Below are 20,034 nucleotides of genomic sequence, written 5' to 3' on the forward strand. Positions count from 1 at the left end.
GCATCTTATATAAAATAGTGTAACATTTGGGTAGAACCTACGCACATCCTCCTGTGCACTTCAGATATGTCTGGATGACTTATGATAGCTAATGCAGTGTAAATGATTTGTAAGTCATCATATTGCTTAGGGAATAATGACAAGAAAAAAGTCTGTACATAGATGCAATTTTCTTTTCAAATATTTTCTTGGACGAGGGAGGTCAACTGTAGATGTAAAGGAGGAGACAGAGTCCCAAGTGAAAAGGAGAATTGCCTTCAGATGTCTCGGCTGAGATGAGGCAAGTCTTTTGTCCACAGAAAGGTTTCTAATTAGGAGGAAACAAAGTGGAAGACAGCAAGCTACAGCAGGTTTAAAATCCTGTGGTCCTTCCTGCTGGGGCGACATAGAAGTGACATGAGAAGGGGGTACATGAAACACCCAGACACAGGGATCCAGAGGACAGCTAAGTGGAAACAGTGTACCCTGAATGGCTATGGCATTGCACTATGGAATTGCTACTGTGTGCTGGAACTTCATTGTTGAGACCACTCTCAGGGTTTCTCCCATTAAGTCATTACTCTTAAGTGTCCAATACAGAAATTGTAGAATCTGCATTGCCTCAGTACCCTTTTGAGTTTTCTATCATTAATAAAATTATCAACCTTAGTATAAAAATTAATTTTTGAGAATATCAAAGAAAATATTAATCCTGAAAATATTAGTGATTATTTTGAGGAGGTTTCCATGTATCTTTTTTCTTCTGTCAAACACACAAAAATGGTATAACGTCATGAATCCTATAGTGCCCAGCATGGCAAGAAATTTCATGGCATGGAGTAAGATTTTCAGGTATTACAGGAGCATGTTTTATTTTTGCATATAGCTTCCTATATCCTTTGGTTGCTAGAGATACTGATTGGATTTCAGTACTTTTTGTTGTGATGTTGCCTAAACAATGTTGCCGTCTTCTAGAAAGACTATCTTCATAGGCCTAATTACTTATTTGTACATGTAATGAATTTTTAATATCTTAACACCACAGATAACACAGCCTTCTAGGTTACACTAGATTCTCTGATACATTCCAAAAAGCTTATTTCTTTGGAGAATTTTACAAATGTTTTCATCATTTTAATGGACCAAAAGGGAAATGAATTTTAATGTGTAACTTGCATACAAATATTATATACAAATATAATATTGCAGTCCTCAGATTTGATTACCAAATTAGTTTTTCCTCTGTCAATGTGGATCACATGACCTTACCACAAAGCAGCACAATAGTACAAATTACATTAGTTTAGTGAAGAATATAGATAAAATATTGCTTAAGATTATACACAAATTTATAATCTACATCATTCAGTAACAATGAGGTATCATTCATCATGCAAGGTCTTACCAAAACTGCTTAAATCCAGCTTATGTCTGTGTTCAAATATATCCTTGCTCTTTTTCTGTTGGTGTGAGTGTGCTTAAACAAGTATCCACATGGTTTCAGTTTTCATATAGGGATAAATTCCTATTCCTTTGTGGGCAGATATAATCTTCTTCAGAATTCACCTAAGTGAAGCTCATGGGAAAAAAAATCACAGCTTAAGTTTGTAATTATCATAGCTCAATAAGTTTATCTTCATATGCATAACAGCATAATATGGAAACAAATTTTTTTTTTTGCTAATCACTATGCATCATGTTTGTGACCAAGTGGATAGTTAACTCTTTTAATTTGGAAACTTTAAGAGTTAAATATATACCAGGGAAATGCACACAAAATAGGGAGGATATATTAATATAATAAAGTGAAGAAAGAAGGTGTTATTATGAAAGGGACAAAACTCAATGAAGACAACATTTTTAACCTCCACATATAAGAGAAAACATGTGGTATTTGTATTTCTGTGACTTATTTCACATAGTATAATGATCTCCATTCCCATCCACATTGTTGTAAATGCCGGGATTCAACACTTTTTTACAGCTGAGTAATATTCCATTGTCTGTATATACCACATTTGATTTCTTCATCCACTGATGGACATCTGGGTTGGTTGCATATCTTTGTTGTTGTGAGTGCCACTGCAATGAACGTGGGAATTTAGGTATCTTGTTCATATATGCTGACTTCTTTTCCTTCAGACATATTCCCAGAAGTAGGATAGCTGTGCCACATGGCAGACCCATTTTTGGTTTTTTGAGGAACCTCCGCACTGCTTTCCATAATAGTTGTACTAATTGTCATTCCCACCAAAAGTGTAGTAGGATACCCTTTTTCTCTACAGCTTTGCCAACTTTTGTTATTTTCTGTCTTTTTGACAACAGCCATTCTAACTGGAGAGGGATGATACCTTATTGGGGTTTTAATTTGCACCCCATTGCTGGCTAATGATACTGAGGATTTTTTTTCATGTGTTTGATGGCCATTTGTAGCTCTTCTTTTGAAAAATTTGAGGACAAAGTTTTGACTAATCACTCAAAGTTAAGAAAGCAGTTGCATGAATGTCATTTTTAGAGCTGTGCAGATGTCTTGGTATCATTCCTAATAACAATGCTTCATGTTTTAGGATGTGACCTGAAATGGAAGAATTTAGAACATAAAACACCCAGGGCTGTGGCCAAGGACGGCGGCTTCAAAGCAGCAAGCAAGGAGATACGCCGAGCAGAGCGAATGGCTAATAAACTGGCCAAGCCAGGAGTCAAAAATCCTAATCCTCTTTGGGCCCTCAGGCTGCACGACTGGTCCATAGAGCATGAGACTTTCCTTCGGGAAGGTTTCTCCTTTGTGGACCGTGGTGATGGGACAGTCACCAAAGAGGACTTTGTCTTGGTGCTGGAGGAGAGGCAGGATTTCGCAAGCTCAGAACAGCTGGCTTCTGTAGCTCAGCTGCACGAAAAATCCCGTGGAGGAGGGGTCAACATTAATGAATTCTTTAAAGGAACCAGATATTTAAGCAAGTCCTTTGTCTTGGGAGCTTTTGGGCCTAAGAAAAGGAAACGAGGGATGGGCCGGAAGGGAAGGAAAGGCAAGTTTGTTTTACCTCTCCCAATTTGCATCATACCCGAGTCTGAATTTCCACGGCGGCCAGACGGTGGACCACCGTATTACATGATTGAAACCTACCAGAATGTAACTGATTACAGTCGGTTTAATAGAGATCATCCACCTGAACATCCCATTCAGGATGACTCCGCTTGGTACATTGACGATCCAGCAAAGACGTTTTCAAATATTAATTTTATCACCAAGGCAGGAGACCTGGCTTCTCTGAAAAAAGCTTTTGAATTAGGAATTCCTGTGGACATGAAGGATAATTATTACAAAACGCCACTCATGACGGCTTGTGCAAGCGGAAACATAGATGTGGTCAAGTTTCTTCTGGAAAAGGGGTATGTGTTTGGATGAGGTTTGCATTTTCTCAGGTCTTCACACAGCAAGTAAAAGGAAGTCTTCAACAGACATCTAGCTCGAGGATTTTAGCGGTACAGGAAAGCGCTTCATCATTGAAATCCATGATCTTACAGAGAAAACCAGGCGAATGGGGCACAGGATTGCATGTGCACAGTTTGCCAACAACAATTATGTGCAAAATGTCCCAAAAAGGATTTTTAAAGATTTATATATTGATGTATTTAAAAGGCACAGAAAAGGGAGAATGAGGGATGTCTTCCATCTGCTGGTTTCTTCCTAAGTGGCCACAAGAGCCAAGATTGGGCCCGGCCAAAGCCAGAAGCCAGAAACTCCATCAGGGTCTTCCACATGGATTGGCAGAGACTCAAGTGTTTGGGCTCCTCTTTCACTGCCTTCCCAGGCACCTAACAGGAAGCTGGATAAGAAGTGCAGCAACTGGTACTCAAACTGGCGCTCCAGTATTGGACGCTGGCATAACAAGCAGCAGCTTAATATGCTGTCCCATAACACAGGCCCAAAAAGCCAAAGCATTTTTCTTATGGGGTAGAAAGAGTTTGCTGATTGGGCGTCAGCAGCTTTCTGTCAATGGCAGGACATCTTGGATTGGTCTCAGAGCTTTACCTAGATGGTGTGAAGTTGCTTTTTAACCTGCCTCTTTTATTTATGGGGATCCCAACCTATTCAGACAAGTGGGATCTTGGCCATAATGACTAGAGTTTGGGTGCACAGGGGGTAGTCTTTTCTTCAATTCATTTGTAAATATTAAAATATCAAAACATGACATTTTTATTTAACTTTTTAACTAAAGCAGTTACTAAGGTTTACTTTCCTTCTTCTACCGTAGTTGTCTAAGCTGTGGCAAGGTTTTTATTTTTTAACCTTCTTGTGTCTTGCTTTTCTCATTTATGTGAGAATTCTAATGAGACTCATCTCGAAATGTGTTGATTTAGTGAACTAAAATATGTAAAACATGAGGTTAGTAATTGTACCCTTAAGATATTAATAGTACTATAACTTTTGATGTCAAAGAAAGATACAAATTTGTTTATTATCAAGAGAGGTACAAAGCAACTAAGGAGAATTTGAACTTTGAGACACTGAGTTTCTATAAATGACCATAACTTTAAATAATACATTGTACTGCTTAGAATTTTAATGATGAAAGCTCATTTAAAAATGTATAACATGCAGAGAAAGTAGACACAAGATGAAATAATATAACTTGTATATTTCCTGCTAGCTTTTATCTTTATTGGATTCAGGATTTTTCCTTTTTTATTTTAATCTTTGCAAAAATGCTAATTCCTTGTATCTAAGTGCTTTTTAAAGCTAAATTATGTGTATACATGAAGAAATTCTAAACTGTTAAATAAAGCAGAATAAAGTAGTTTCGGAAAACACTATCCCACTAACATTACTCAGAGCACCTGTGGTTTAAACAACTTAAGGAAACTGTATTAAGTCTTTGCGTTTTAGCTTACCATGCTTGGAACAACCCATATTTTTAGTGTATCTATCTATCTTATTTCGTAGGGCTAATGTTAATGCAACAGATAATTTTCTATGGACTCCACTTCATTTTGCATGCCATGCCGGCCAACAAGACATTGTTGAGCTTCTGATTAAGTCTGGAGCTTTAGTGGATGCTGTATCCATCAACAACTCGACTCCTTTAAGTAGAGCCATTGAAAGCTGTAGACTGGATACTGTGAAATATCTACTTGACATTGGTGCTAAATTCCAGCTAGAAAATAGAAAAGGTATGTGTTCAAATTGTTGATAGCTGGTGGGCGCCGTGGCTCAATAGGCTAATCCTCCACCTGCGGCACCAGCACCCTGGGTTCTAGTCCCCGTAGGGGCGCCGGATTCTGTCCCGGTTGCTCCTCTTCCAGTCTAGCTCTCTGCTGTGGCCCAGGAGGTCAGTGGAGGATGGCCCAAGTGCTTGGGCCCTGCACCTGCATGGGAGACCAGGAGAAGCACCTGGCTCCTGGCTTCGGATCAGTGCAGTGCACCAGCCACAGCGAACCGGCTGCAGCGGCCAGGGTGGGGTGAACCAACGGAAAAGGAAGACCTTTCTCTCTGTCTCTCTCTTTCTCTCACTGTCCACTCTGCCTGTCCAAAAAAAAAAAAAAAAATTGTTGATAGCTAGTGTTAGAACAGGAGAAGATACATTAGATTCCAAATCCCTTCTGATTGTGTCCTTGAAGGACCACATTTTCTCCTGGGTTCTTTGCACAGGCCTGAGTCAAATGCATGATGTCTGTCTTATAGTCCTGGGCTTCCCAAATCCCTAGTGTTGAAGGGCTAGTTCTTCATGTTTGAAATCTGATGCTGATTGATGCTTTTGTAAAGTACAACAAAAAGTGATTTACTGCAAAAATGGAATGGAAAATGAATATAAAATAAAAACCCAAACTTTTTTTAATCATTAGATTCAAAGAACAGGAATTTATTGTTACATTGGAATGCAGTTTTCTGAATGCTGAATTTCTGGAGTTACTTCATTGTGTGTATCTATTAGTTTCTGGCCTTGCACCTGTTTGCACACTTTGAGTTATCACACTGTTACAACTATTAATTCCTAACTGCATAGTTTAAAGACTGCAGATTTTGGATTCCTCTTAAAACTGTGCAAAGGGATTCCTTGACTAGGACGTAAACAATGGGCTACTTATGTGGGTCATAAATACCACATGGGAAGAATAATATTTCATTTGAATGAATGTTTGAGCTCCTTGTTTGAAGGTGTTGTTTCCTTGTGTGGGAATCCATTACTTTCTTTGGCTCTGAGGGGTCATTATACTTCTGGCTGCTTCAGTCTGCCTCTGAATCACAGGTCGAATTGCACTAGGCCTGCCTCATGGTGTTACAGGTGACATAATGCCCAGCCATCTGACTTGCACACCTGTGACTACCAGCTTCTCCAGGCCTGTTTGAATTTTCATTGCTGCGTTATGGAAGGGAGAAGGAGAATGATATAAAATTATCACTCTAATGCAATGTGGGGAGCAGACCATCAATTGGATATTTAAAATGTACATTATTAGTATTTCCTATCTACTTTTTAAGAAACACAGTCAAGATATTAGGAAATAATTTGTTTTCACACTATGAAGTGGCATTTTAAATCATGGGGGTCTACAGTTGGGCTCACCATAGGTTCTGTGAACTTATACTCATCATTTGCTTCAGTAACCACTCTGAAATGCTTACAGATGATATGTTGAGGTTTTGTTTTTCTACATTGCTATCGTTAACCTGTTTACTGTAACTGAATTTATGTTTATATCTGAAACAGGACATAGTGCTATGGATGTTGCAAAGGCATATGCTGATTATAGAATCATTGGCCTGATTAAAGAAAAGCTAGATAATTTGCCAAAACCAGCAGAAAATCAAAAAGTGAAAGGCAAACCACCTCCTAAACCAAAGACTGAAGGTGTTGAAATTAAGAAAGAAGAGGTAAGAAAAGAGGTTGAATACTCATTTGTCATTGGAATTCTTTAAAAAATTTAGTGGTGGTGGCCACCATCAGTATTTATATATCATTATATTATTATACAACACAGGCAAAATCATATGCAATGCATACTTTCAGCATGATTATATAATACTCTTAAATATCTACCAAAAAATTCCTGCTACTATAGAGTATAGTAAGTGCTCATTATAAACAGAATACACACAAAAGCCAAGTTGATTTGACCAAGTACAATTAAGATATTGAAAAATAACTGAATTGGATTTGTGTATATTCTTAAGTTATACAGATTTGGTGAGATAGCTCAAACATGGAAGAAGGGTAGCCCTCATGGGGAATGAATTAAGCATGGTTTCCCTTCATTTTGGTCTCATAATCTTTCACTGTCTACCTCCCCCATGCCCAGCTCTATTGAACTCTGGGATATGAAATTAGTTATAAGTTAGATATCTTGAGAAATGACTTGAGTTGACCATTCTGGTGTGTTGAGTTGTCAGGTTGACGATACATCAAGTTGACTGTTCTCGTAATCCAGAGTAGTTTAGGTTTCTTTAAACTAAACTACCAATGGAAGGTTGAGGCCATTGCCTGTGGAGATTACTGTGACATCAAGACTTCTCCCTTACCAGGGAAGCCGTAAGTTCATTTCTAGGCTGGACTCTTCCTTTAGAGAAGCGGAAAATTCACAGGAGATTCTTGGCAGACATAGGACAAGGAAACACTTTAATGCTGTCAGTTCGAAAAGGGTTGAGGGGACATAGATGGTAGGAAGTGGCTAGGGTGAAGGGATTTAGATAAAGGAGAGCATTATAAACATGGAGAACATTGGAGTGAAAGGAGATGAAGGCAGATTAATTGGCTAAATACTATGTACACTATTACAATTATAGTAGGATTCCATTCCCCTGATCAATGAATAACCATGGGTTGAGGATGAATACCTGAACATTTATGTGACCCGTCACTGATACTACTAAATAAGTAGAGTTAAAACAAGCAAACTAATATCTTCCTATCCAAAGTTATAATAATAGTCTATTTTGCCTAAACTTACAACTTAAATAGTAACGTGTTTAGAGTTTTTTTTCTGACTTCAGAATAAGACGTACAAAAACAAATAATGTGAGATGGTAACTGTAGGTTTTTGTATTTTACTTTTTGTCTTGTTTTCAGGAACAACTTTCATCCATTTATGCTGTACCAGCCATATCAGAGGAAAAGAAAATGCGTAAGGATAATGTGGTTTATCTCAATTCATTGATTACCAGTGGTTATACCAAGAAAGTGGATATCACATTTGTTCCACGAAGGGTAAGCACAATGGAAATATCTTCACAGCACTGTAGGAGCTCATCCTATCATTTTGCAAATGATTTTATTATGCCATTCATCCAAAGCCCAAAGTTTATCTTTCATAGTTACTATTTGTAAGTGTCCTTTTGCCAGGTCTTGATACTTTCAAATCAGTTCAATGTTAGCTCTCAACATCTTATTCCCATTTTGATATTGACATTTGAATTTTTCTTGAAAGACTGAAGGCTTCTTCGGTTAACAGCATTCCCTACAGCCATTTTGTCACCAAGTTCTAGATGCATTTTTCTTGGTATTTCCCAGACCCAACCCTTCCTTTCACTTAGAAATTTAACTAAAGCCAAGACTGGATTTATTGAGTCTCCTAAAATATCTCCAATTAATGAGGTTGGAGATGTCTTTTTGAGGAAAAGAGTTGTCTTTCTAGTGCCCTTCCAAACTTGCTGAGTAAGCAGTTCTTCCTGCCTTCTATTATGAAAGTATGTTTTACTTCAACATAAGACACAAAGGTAGTAAACTCAGATGACCTTCTAATTCCTTTACTTCCCGGTTTCAACATCCTAAAAGTGAACAGCAGCTGGCCTGAGGGTACTGGCCAGAGAAATGTAATAGAAAGAATATTCCAGATAGTCAGCATCAGAAGTAGTGATGCTGGCCAGTGCCACAGCTCAATAGGCTAATCCTCTGCCTTGCGGTGCCGGCACACCGGGTTCTAGTCCCAGTTGGGGCGCCGGATTCTGTCCCGGTTGCTCCTCTTCCAGGCCAGCTCTCTGCTGTGGCCAGGTAGTGCAGTGGAGGATGGCCCAAGTGCTTGGGCCCTGCATCCCATGGGAGACCAGGATAAGTACCTGGCTCCTGCCTTCAGATCGGCATGGTGCGCCTGCCACAGTGCGCTGGCTGCAGCTGCCACTGGGAGGTGAACCAATGGAAAAGGAAGACCTTTCTCTCTGTCTCTCTCTCACTGTCCACTCTGCCTGAAAAAAAAAAAGAAAGAAATAGTGATGCTAAGATAATCGCTGATGAAATGTAAGGGCGAAGGGGAGTTTCAGTGCATTTAGAAGCAAATTTGATAGTTTTAAGTTAAAACTATGGAATGAAATTGACCTGGATGCTGGCATATTTGTAGGCTGTATACTCATTGTGCTCTGGGTTTCACTATTTGTTTCAGATTTGGAGTCCTGAAGCCACCACAACAGAGCTGATCAGGAAGAGGGAGCTACAGCGGGAGAGGTTTACTTACGAGGTAGACTTCGAAGATTTCATGATGCCTTTTCAGAAGAACATCACAGAGAAAGCTCGGGCATTAGAAGCTGCCTTGAAGACCTAAGTTGCAACAGTTCCTTTTTGGAGTAAATGCTTTGAGGCCCAAAAGAAAGAAAATGTAGAGAAAGCAGCTATTACCATCAAAGTCAAAGCAATCCATACATTAAAAAAGTGTTACCAAATATTTCCTTTTCCTTTAATAACTGTGCATATTCTGAGCTATTGACAGATGATGTATTTCATTTTGCAATGAATGGCAGATCATTCTGGCTGAATTCCCCCACTGTGCTTTAAGAATATAGTTGGATACAGTCATGTGAGTTATAAATGTTACTGTCAAAAATACTATGAAGATACTACTAGTCTTATTAAATATGAAATTCATGAAAACAATTAAATATTAGGAAAGAGAAGCAGTGCTTAATCTTTCTAGGAGGGAGTTTTTTTCTCAATGCCATTACAAATGATGTGTCTTAGAAATCTTGGGTCAAGTAAAATGTTAGCACCTCTATGGTGTCTGCACTCCATCCACCTCCCCTCCGCAATGGAATTATAGTACTCTCAGGTCTGACTTCCACATTCCAGAGAGCTGCTAGAGATTTGTACAGCAGGGCAGAAGTGCCTGTGAGTTTGCATTGCTTTATAGGCAATTCTAAGCCAGTCATTGAACAGATTCAGTGTATTAATACCCCAGCTCCTTCACCCTTCTCGTGGAAATTTTGTGAAGTGCAGGCACACTCTCCCTGACTCCTACAGTGTCCAGTTGGAGTATGCTGATGTTTCCCACAGTGATAATCTACTTCACAACATACCCTCCATTGTCACTTTCCCTTCCTTGTCTCATTTTCCCCCTCCTCCTTCTCTGTCTCATTTTCCCCACCTCTTCCTCCTCTTTGTTGAGATTACCTTCCAAATATACCTAAATCCTGGTCTCAAGGTTGCTTCTGAAAGAGCCCAAACTGGGAAAAAACAAAAAAAAAAACAAAACAAACAAACAAACAAAAAAACCTACAGTATTGTGATTAAGTCTCCTGGCAAAAAACTCTGAAAATATAATCCCTTACTTTCTGTTAATTACAAAATAAACATTCCCCAGCCTGGAGAATTTGTCCTTGTCTTCTGCATTTGAGAGGTGGTTTAAGTGCATTCGTACAGTAGCTACTACTTTGGACAAAATTTCATGATACCTGAAAGAAAATATGAAAATGACTAGATATTATATGTAACTTTCCTTTAAGACAAGTATGTTAAGGGCAGGAAAAAAATGAGATTTTAAAAGACCCACCATGAGGTGCCGGTGCCATGGCTCACTTGGCAAACCCTCCACCTAGCAGTGCCAGCATCCATATGGGCGCCGGGTTCTAGTCCCGGTTGCTCCTCTTCCAGTCCAGCGCTCTGCTGTGGCCCAGGAAGGCAGTGGAGGATGGCCCAAGTGCTTGGGCGCCTGCATCCATGTGGGATACCAGGAGGAAGCACCTGGCTCCTGGCTTTGGATTGGCGTAGCTCTGGCCGTAGTGGCCCTTTGAGGGGTGAACCAATGGAAGGAAGACCTTTCTCTCTCTGTCTCTCTCTCTCTCTCACTGTATAACTCTATCTGTCAAATATAAAAATAATAATAAAAAAAGGACCCACCATGAAACCTCATGAGTGCCTACTGGGATTGGACCTGTGTGTAGAAAGGATGTATATGAGAATTTTGCCTGAGAATTAGGACCAGTTGGATGGATGGATGGATGGATGGATGGATAGATGTATAGATGGATGGAAGAATGGATGAATGGATAGGTGGGTAGAGGATAGATGATAGAGATCAATGATAGATACATATCTAGATAGATACAAAGATGGATTTATTGTAAGGAGTTGGAGTCCATGATTGAGGGGGATGGTTGGCAAATCCTAAGTCTGTAGCATAAGCTGTCAGGAGGTGTAAACAGAAAGCTCCTGAGCAGGAACTATCCCTGAAGTACACAGGCAGAATTTCTTCAGGGAAACCTCCATTCTCCCTTAAATCCTTCAGTATGCACATCTTAAGAGCAAGGACATTCTTTTACATAACCATATTGCAGTTGTCAAAATTTCTACTTTTGTTAAAGCATTGGATAAAATCAGGCCCACCCAGATCATTGGGAACTATCTTTTTTACATAAAATCAACTCATTACAGATGTAATTGCATCTAGACAATTCTTTGACAGCAAACCTAAGATTGGTGCTTAACTGAGTCACTAGGTATTATAACCTAGCTGCTATGGTTTAAACATATTTGGCTCACCATAATTCATATAGATGTTTAAATGTAAAAGTCTTAAGTTGGGGGGCCAGCAATATGGTCTAGTTGGTTAAGCCACTGACTGTAACACCAGCATCCCATTTGTGCACCAGTTCAAGTCCCAACTGTTCCATTTCCAATCATTTCCAATCCATTAGCTCCCTGCTAGTGTACCTGGGACAACAGAAGAAGCTGGACAAAGTACTTGGGCCCCTGCCATTCATGTGGGAAACCTGGATTGAGTTCCCAGCTCCAAATTCAGTCTGGCCCAGACATGGTATTGCAGGCATTCGTAGAATGCGAGTGGATGAGAGATCTTAGTCTCTGTCACTTTTTTTTTTTTTTGACAGGCAGAGTGGATAGTGAGAGAGAGAGAGACAGAGAGAAAGGTCTTCCTTTGCCGTTGGTTCACCCTCCAATGGCCACCACAGCTGGTGCACTGCGGCCAGCGCACCGTGCTGATCCAATGGCAGGAGCCAGTTGCTTCTCCTGGTCTCCCATGGGGTGCAGGGCCCAAGCACTTGGGCCATCCTCCACTGTACTCCCTGGCCACAGCAGAGAGCTGGCCTGGAAGAGGGGCAACCGGGAAAGAATCTGGCTCCCGGACCGGGACTAGAACCTGGTGTGCCGGCGCCACTAGGTGGAGGATTAGCCTAGTGAGCCGCGGCGCCGGCCATGTTACTTTCCCAGTCTCTCACTCTCACTCTGACTTTTGAATAAATACATAAATAATGTTTAAAATGTCCTCCAGAAAGAGGGCTGATTAAGTATAGACTCGTCACTAACTGAGAGCAGGCAGGCAGATTGCATATCTCCAGTTTCAGCCCCAGATAGGACCTCTCATCTATACAAGAGGTCTTCAGAGTCCATGAAAACTTCCTATTTTGAAAAAAAAGCCTGCATAGATTTCTAATTTTTGTGTCAAAACACTTACCTATCTTTTAATGCCATTTTCCAGAAACTTTTTGAAGCTCTCCTCATATAACATATGCATGTCTGTTACAGATCGAAACCTTCCATTCTGCCAAATGCTAGATTGACTGGAGTGTTGAATTAATCAGCAAACCTTGTTCTGCCTGGTGTGGTTTCCTTAATTCATTCAGCAGATCTTTATTGAGCACAGATAATGAAAACACTGTCTGCTCCTTGTTCTTTCCTGCAGTGCATCACAAGAGAGTGACTCGTTCAGGTTGTATTTCCCGGATTTCTGCCTCTTCTGGCTTCCAAATAGATTCAAACAATGGAAAGAGATAAACAAGAAAGGAGAGGAGAAGACAACATGGTTTCTCATCCTCTCTTCACCTTCTACAGTGCACTAGGCAATTGCTATGTCTGTCTCCCCCACAGCTCCAGCCACTACCAGGTGACCTCTCCCCTGGGCTCTGGCAATACCACCCACTCCCTTGGTCCTTTTAGCCTGGGAAGGGTAGCAACTTCCTTTCTTGGTAGTTTCTCAGCTGCCTCACTGTGCCTTGGCCCCCTTACTCAGCCTCTTGCATCACGTGTGCAACCAAATCTTTGTATTATCATCTCTTCTGTAAGAAGTCAGAATGCTCTCTGCTTCCTTGATTTGATCCTCATTTACCATGTATGAGGCACTATAGCATATCAGGAGAAAATGGAACGCAAAACCAACCATGTCATCTGCCCTCATGGAGTTTATAGTTTGGTAGAAGAGACATGTTTTAATTGAATAATCATAGCATGCACCTGATAATTACAGAATTGAAGATTAGCAAAAGATTTGCAAGAGTCCATGGTGTATATTTGCATAAGGTTTTAACACAGTGGAGGATACAATATGGCAGGACCAAAAGCATAATTATAGAAGCATCCAAGATTTCCACACACAATCCATAGTCCCCCAATGATGGGACACACTTCATCATCACGTTAGACACTATCAAGACAACTGTGAGCCTGGACATGTATTTATTACGAGGTCTTTTATGCCCACCAATCATGTAGTTAAATCTAGGCTGGAAACTTATTAAACCAGGGGTAAGCTGTCAATCTCTACATCCCTAAACAATGTAGACAAGCTCATATAGGTGGTCTCCAGGGGGGAATTTTGAGCTCTAAGCAGCATATGATAAAGTAATTATTCATACACTTAATTCTTATGTTTCTGACACATTGAAAAGATGGTAATCTCAATTCACACTATTTTAAAACTAATTATTGAGCATGGCTAAAAATAACATATATATGTTTTCAGTACATAGTCTGGTATAGACAGAAGTTTATTCTTAACACGAATTCATCCCTGAGTTCCCACATCTGTTCTTGAGAATAGTTTGTTTTCTTCCTAATGGATTCCTTAGTCCTCCTGATTGCCACCAGTAACATAGCTATTTAGAACCATTGCAGTATTCTTCTATGTAGCTGCCTATGATCATGAGGACAGGGAGGAGGGCTCCCTTACTCCACTGGCTTGAACTCCACACCAGGCCTCAGTAGACATAAACATTGCCAATCATTGTGAAGAAGTGAAATGATTGCAAATAAGCAAGGAAAAGCAGTTTTAAACACTCTTTACAGAGAAACTTATACCAGTTTTTCTTTCTTGGAAAACAGAGTGATATGTATGACTTTCAGCATAAGAAACATTCTAGTCACAGACCAGGTATCAGCAGATAAGTATGTGCCACAGCACTGAACTTGCTGTGTGGTACTCGTTCCTACATGTGTCAGGTGCCCAGAGCACATTACCTTCATTTTCCTCTGTCATAAACCCAGAGAACTGCACCATCATGAATTCGTTAACAGCGTTGTTCCATGAAGTGTTCCATAAAGTCTTCAGCTTCCCTTCATTTGAGATGTGTGAGTAAGACAGTTTAAAAAAACAAGAATGGACAATATTACCCAAGCCATTTGCTGAGAGATATCTGACAAAAATAATGTACTTATTGATTCAAATGCAGTAATTGGTTTAGTGGTTTTCTATATCATCCTTTGTGCTTACAAAAATCACCTTGAATGGAGAAAAATGTTCTTAAACCTTTTATACCTTATTTTAAAAACCAATAGTAAAAAAAGTTACTCTTTTTCAAGCTTTTGGTAAAAAATAAAAATAAAAATTACCAGAATACCCAAACCATAGCAAAGAGCTCATCTGAAATCCTCACTTAAAGACTAAAAGTCATTAATAAAATAGTCCATTTTTAATAAATATTAAGGATCTACTATTTTCCAGTAGGCACTTGGTATAGGATATTGAGCAATGCTCTCTTGTCTCTTGCCACCATAATGGGAACATAGTAATTAAATACAAATATAGCAGCATACACCGTTATGAATGTTATAATGAAAAAGTACTGAGCAGTGTTTTAGTGAGAGTCAGGGAGGATCTAACAGGGAGGACATGTCTAATGTGCAGAGAATGAATGGAAACTGCCAGATTGCGGGGAGCAATGGAGGAGGAAATGTATACCCGAGGAGGCAGCATCTGCCAAGCCTTGGAAGTGGGGAAGAGCCTGGCTTGGTGAAGAGCAAGAAGACCAGAGCAAAGACTTGAGTAAAGATGGTGATGAGAGGAAGAGAGCTGAGGATGAGGTTGAAAGGAAGAGCTGGGCAGGGAACGGTAATGACTGTGAATTTCTTCCTAAGTTCCATGTAATGCATAGAAGAATTCAACCTGGGAAATGATAGTATCCTATTCACTTTATTAAAGCAACTTCTGGCTGCTTTGCAGAAAAGGTTGGCATGAGGACAGAGTTAGAAGTGATATGAAGAAATCATCTTGTACTATCTTGGGTGAGAAATAATTGTGGCACAGTCTAGAGTGTTGACTATTCTATCAGGCAGTCTCCAAATCAGCCTTTCTCCAGCATCACCTTCTGATTTCCGCATTTTGTCCTCATCTTCTCATATTGATTATGGCTAACCTGGATAACCGCAACAATCACACAAAAATGTTGGTGTGTGATTTCCAAAGGCAAACCATGAAAGACAACAAAGTCCTTTATTTGCACTCTCATAGATCACTTGCTTTGGAGCAGCCAACTTCCATGTTTTGAGGATACTCAAACAGCCCTATGAAAAGTCCCATGTGAAGAGTATCTGAAGTCTCCCACTAGCAACCAGCAAACTCTTCAGCCATGTGAGAGAGCCATCTTGGAAACAGATTTTCCCACTCCAGTCAAACTGTCAGTTGACTGCAGCCCTGGCTAATTGACTGCAATCTAACTAGTGACTCGTGACCAATCATCTTAGGTAAGCTACTCCGACATCCTTGAGCCACAGACACTATATGAGATGGAAAACACTCATTGTCATGTTAAAGTAATAAGGTTTAGGACAAAGTGTGATACACAAGTGATGACTGATTTAGTTGTGGAGGCATTGAGAAGACAATGGATTTGCAGGATTGCTGTAGAGGTAGACTACATGGGATATGAGGAACATCTGGATTTTTTGATGAGGTCTGAGGAGGGAAGTACTGAGAATGCCTCCCAGGTTTCTGTCTTGTGCAGGGCAGGCATCACATCACACAATGAGAATGAGGAAAGCATCAAAAAGGAGCACATGGGGCCAGCACTGTGGTGGAGTGGGCTAAGCCTCCATCTATGGCGATGGCATCCCGTATGGGCACTGGTTTGTGTCCCAGCAGCTCCTCTTCTGATTCAACTCTCTGTTATGACCTGGGAAAGCAGTGGAAGATGGCCCAAAGTGCTTGGGCCTGTGCACCTCCATGGGAGACCCAAAGGAAGTTCCTGGATCTGCCTCCAGATCCAGCCTTTGCGGCCATTTGGGGAGTGAACCAGTGGATGAAAAACGTTTCCCACTGTCTTTCCCTCTCTCTATAAATTCACCTCTCATATAAATAAATAAATCTTAAAAAAATTTGGATTCTTCAAAAAATAAAAAAGGAGTATACCTAGTGTTATAAATTTGGAAGTTTTTGTCCTACTGGTAATATTTAGAATCAAGGAATAAATTATGTCAACTAGACCAAGATGACAATTCTGCCCTTAGAGCTGAATTTCCACATAATGTAGATATCTAAAGAGGGGAAGTTGACACACAAGAGTGAGGGATGAAATGTTAGAGAAGTTAGAAGGAAAGGGAAGAACAAAAGAGTGTGGCGTCATAAAAGCCAAAATAATACAGTTTTCCAAGGTAGAAGAAGATGCCCATATCATAGGTTGCTGAGAAGTGAGGAGGAGGTTTGGCTTGGTGGTTAAGACTCCTACATTTTATATCAGAGTGTGTGGGTGTCAGTCTTGGCTGTAGTTCCTGATTCCATCTTGCTGATAGTACACAACCTGTGAGGCAGCAGTGATGGCTCAAATAATTGGGTCTCTGTCAGCCTTGGGGGAGACCCAAAGTGAGTTCCAGATTCCTGACTTCAGCCTGACCCAACTCTGCCTGTTGCAGGCAATTAGATGGGAGTGAACCGGTAGATAGAACTATTTGTCTCTGTCTTTCAAATAGTAAGTTTATTACAAAGGTGGCAGAGAAGTTTAGTGTAATATTGACTGAAACGTGATTCATTGTTGTGATTGCATTTTGGAATCACTTAAAGAACGTTCAAAAAATAAGTTGTTGGCTCTACGTATAAAAGTTCTGATTTAATTGCACTTGAGTATTATCTAGTATCTGGATTTTTAAATCTGCCTGTGGAGTTCTTATGAAAAAAAGTTGAGAACCAGTGGTCTAATAGATTTGGCAATGTGGAACTAAGTATGGGCCTTGGCAAGGGCCATTGTGGAAGAGTGGTAAGTAGGTTAAGATGCCAAACTGGTTAGGTTAAGGAGTCAAAGCTATTAGAATTTATGTTTGTTTTTTGGTTTTTTTTTGATACAGCAATGTTAAAGCCTTCCCATATTTCTTTTCCACTAAACAGAATTGCTTCATAGTCACCTTGTCTTAAAATATTTTTAAATGTTTCCCAAGTCTGTGGTTCTCAATCCTCATTACTATTAAAGCCATCTGGGGAACTATATAAAAGTGCTCATGGGCTGTCAATTAAATCAGATCCTGAGTGGGAATAGAGTAAGAGCCCTGTTTTGAAAGCATTCCATGGTATTAATATGCAGCCAGGATGGAGACTACTTCCTGGATACCAAGGAGATGTGATGCCAATTTGTTGTTTATTTGGTCTATATGCCAAATAGACAAGTGCTAAGAAGCATATGGTGTTAAATGCTGAAAAAGAAGTGATAGAAAGGAATTTCATTGGCTAAAACTCTCAGTGTAAATACAGTTTGTAGATACCTCAAGACTTTACTGATCAGGTATTTCTTCCCAGCACCTACTCATAAAAAGTGAAAGAACACTTCTAAGCTGAAATTCTTTAACATTTGTCTCCTAAAAGAAAGGGGTATTTTTACCAATGCATTGCACACCTCCAAAGGCCCCATTCACCTAGAATTCTATATAAAAAGTGTCTCAGAGAATTGTGTGATGCAACAGCCCCGTCTATATTACATCTTGATGAAAAATGCACACCTTTGAGGAAGGTTGATTAGATAGTATCACCTCTTCCTGAGAGTCAGTTGGCTTCACAATGCTAACAAAATCTCCCAAGTGATTGCAAGTCTTGTTACTCTTAATCTTTAGAAAATCACCCTAGTGAATTACCTAGAACCTAGGGCCATGATAGTTTCCTAAAGGACTCAATTCTGATAGCAGAAAATCAGTAACTTCAGTCTCTAGCACTAGTCAGCTGTAAATAGAGCCAAAGGATTTCAGAGTTCACAAAGATGAGACTAAAAGATACTGCTAATCTCTACTCAATCTCTAATTTTCTTGTTTGTTTCTAAATGACACAGAATTGGTAGACTTGGAATTTTCTTTAAAAATATTGTCAAAGACACATTTAGTGTTCTTTAATAGCGTCTTAGTTCTTTCACTTATTTTGTTACGTGACTTGACAATCTGAACTCACTTAGATTCTGTGGTTTTGTGTGTGTATAAAATAGGGACACACAATTCCAGTGATTAGTGTTATTCACCAAATATTTCCTGTCCCCCTTCCCACTCCCGCCAGATGTAGAGTAGGATTGCATTCCCTGGCCTTCCTCCTTGTAGTTGGATGATGCCAGGTGACAATTTCTGATCAATGAGTTGTGAGTGGGAATGATGTTTGCCAATTCCAAGCTGGAGCTTTTAACTGCAAATCTGAGACCCCCTGAAGTATTCTCTCCTCTGCTGCCAGCTGCTCTGTAAGCCTAGGAGGTACACAGCAGGGTTCAGAGTTTTTCATCAATAGACATGGACATGGTATGCTATAGGCAACCAGGATTTCAGATTGCTGACTACCCTCACTGATAGAATTATTTCATAGGTTTATAGAAAAGACAATAGAATAATAAACATTAGATAATTGCTATACAGTTGGCCTTCCTTATGCATGGGTTCTGCATCTATGATTCTACCCACCTGAAGTCAAAAACATTTAAAAAGAAAATTGCATTTGCCCTGAACAGACTTTTTTTCTTCTTATTATTCCCGAAACAATATAAAACAACTATTTATATAACATTTATATTGCATTGGGTATTATTAGTAATCTAAGGTGATTTAAAGTACACTTTAAATCCGGAGGGGGGCTGGAGCTGTGGCGCAGTGGGTTAAAGCCCTGGCCTGAGGTGCCGGCATCCCATATGGGCGCCCGTTCTAGTCTCAGCTGCTCCTCTTCCAATCCAGCTTTCTGCTATGGCTTGGGAAAGCAGTAGAAGATGGCCCAAGTCCTTGGGCCCCTGCACCCACATGGGAGACCTGGAAGAAGCTCCTTTCTCCTGGCTTCAGATTGGCGCAGCTCCGGCCATTGCGGCCATCTGGGGAGTAAACCAGCGGATGGAAGACCTTTTTCTCTGTCTCTACCTCTCTCTGTAACTCTGTCTTTCAAATCAATAAAATAAATCTTTTAAAAAAATAAAATATACAGGAGGACATATGTTGGTTACAGGCAAATGGTATGGCATTTTATATAAGGGACTTAAGCATTCTCAGATCTTGGTATCCTTGGGGAGAGGGGTGTCCAGGTCTAGGACGGAATGATATGAGTCATCCATAGAAGTATCTCCTTTGACATTTAATTATACATGAAAATATTGATCAAGTTTATAAATCATATTTTTGGCTCATGACCATTGATGATGGGTAGCAATCTCTAAGAACTTAACATGTTTGCTCAGAAAAGTAATCATAAAGGCTAAAAACCTATCTAATTCTCCATTTCAATAGATAACATTATGCAGATAATTGACTCATCCCTTGCCAAATATACTTGCAGGAAATCTTAACCATTTGAAGAAGTGTTTAGTTTTTACTCATGATAAACACAGAACATATGAGTTTAGAGAAGAAA

General features: G+C 39.8%; 1 protein-coding gene and 1 long non-coding RNA gene across 5 annotated transcripts in view; one reads left to right on the top strand and one right to left on the bottom strand.

The window, feature by feature from the left end:
- The window catches only part of ANKEF1 (ankyrin repeat and EF-hand domain containing 1), a 32,777-nt gene extending 22,918 nt beyond the window's left edge, over window positions 1-9,859 (top strand). For all 4 annotated transcript variants that reach the window (XM_002710975.6, XM_008256378.5, XM_089307308.1 and 1 more), the window contains 5 exons: window positions 2,547-3,369; window positions 4,925-5,151; window positions 6,690-6,853; window positions 8,046-8,183; window positions 9,352-9,859. In XM_002710975.6, the coding sequence (XP_002711021.3) occupies window positions 2,547-3,369; window positions 4,925-5,151; window positions 6,690-6,853; window positions 8,046-8,183; window positions 9,352-9,510 (1,511 nt within the window). In that variant the 3' untranslated portion in view covers window positions 9,511-9,859. The remainder of the gene's footprint in view (window positions 1-2,546; window positions 3,370-4,924; window positions 5,152-6,689; window positions 6,854-8,045; window positions 8,184-9,351) is intronic.
- Window positions 1-20,034, bottom strand: part of LOC103348253 (uncharacterized) — a 173,236-nt gene that overhangs the window by 15,753 nt on the left and 137,449 nt on the right. Inside the window, exons 6-9 of the long non-coding RNA XR_016215928.1 lie at window positions 14,430-14,525; window positions 12,784-12,933; window positions 9,424-9,539; window positions 1,385-1,555 (exon numbers count right to left, since the gene is read on the bottom strand). This is a non-coding gene — a long non-coding RNA (uncharacterized LOC103348253). The remainder of the gene's footprint in view (window positions 1-1,384; window positions 1,556-9,423; window positions 9,540-12,783; window positions 12,934-14,429; window positions 14,526-20,034) is intronic.

The sequence above is a fragment of the Oryctolagus cuniculus genome, chromosome 11 (genome assembly GCF_051225735.1).
Source record: "Oryctolagus cuniculus isolate XC-2025 breed Fujian yellow rabbit chromosome 11, ASM5122573v1, whole genome shotgun sequence".
Taxonomy (NCBI): Eukaryota; Metazoa; Chordata; class Mammalia; order Lagomorpha; family Leporidae; genus Oryctolagus; species Oryctolagus cuniculus.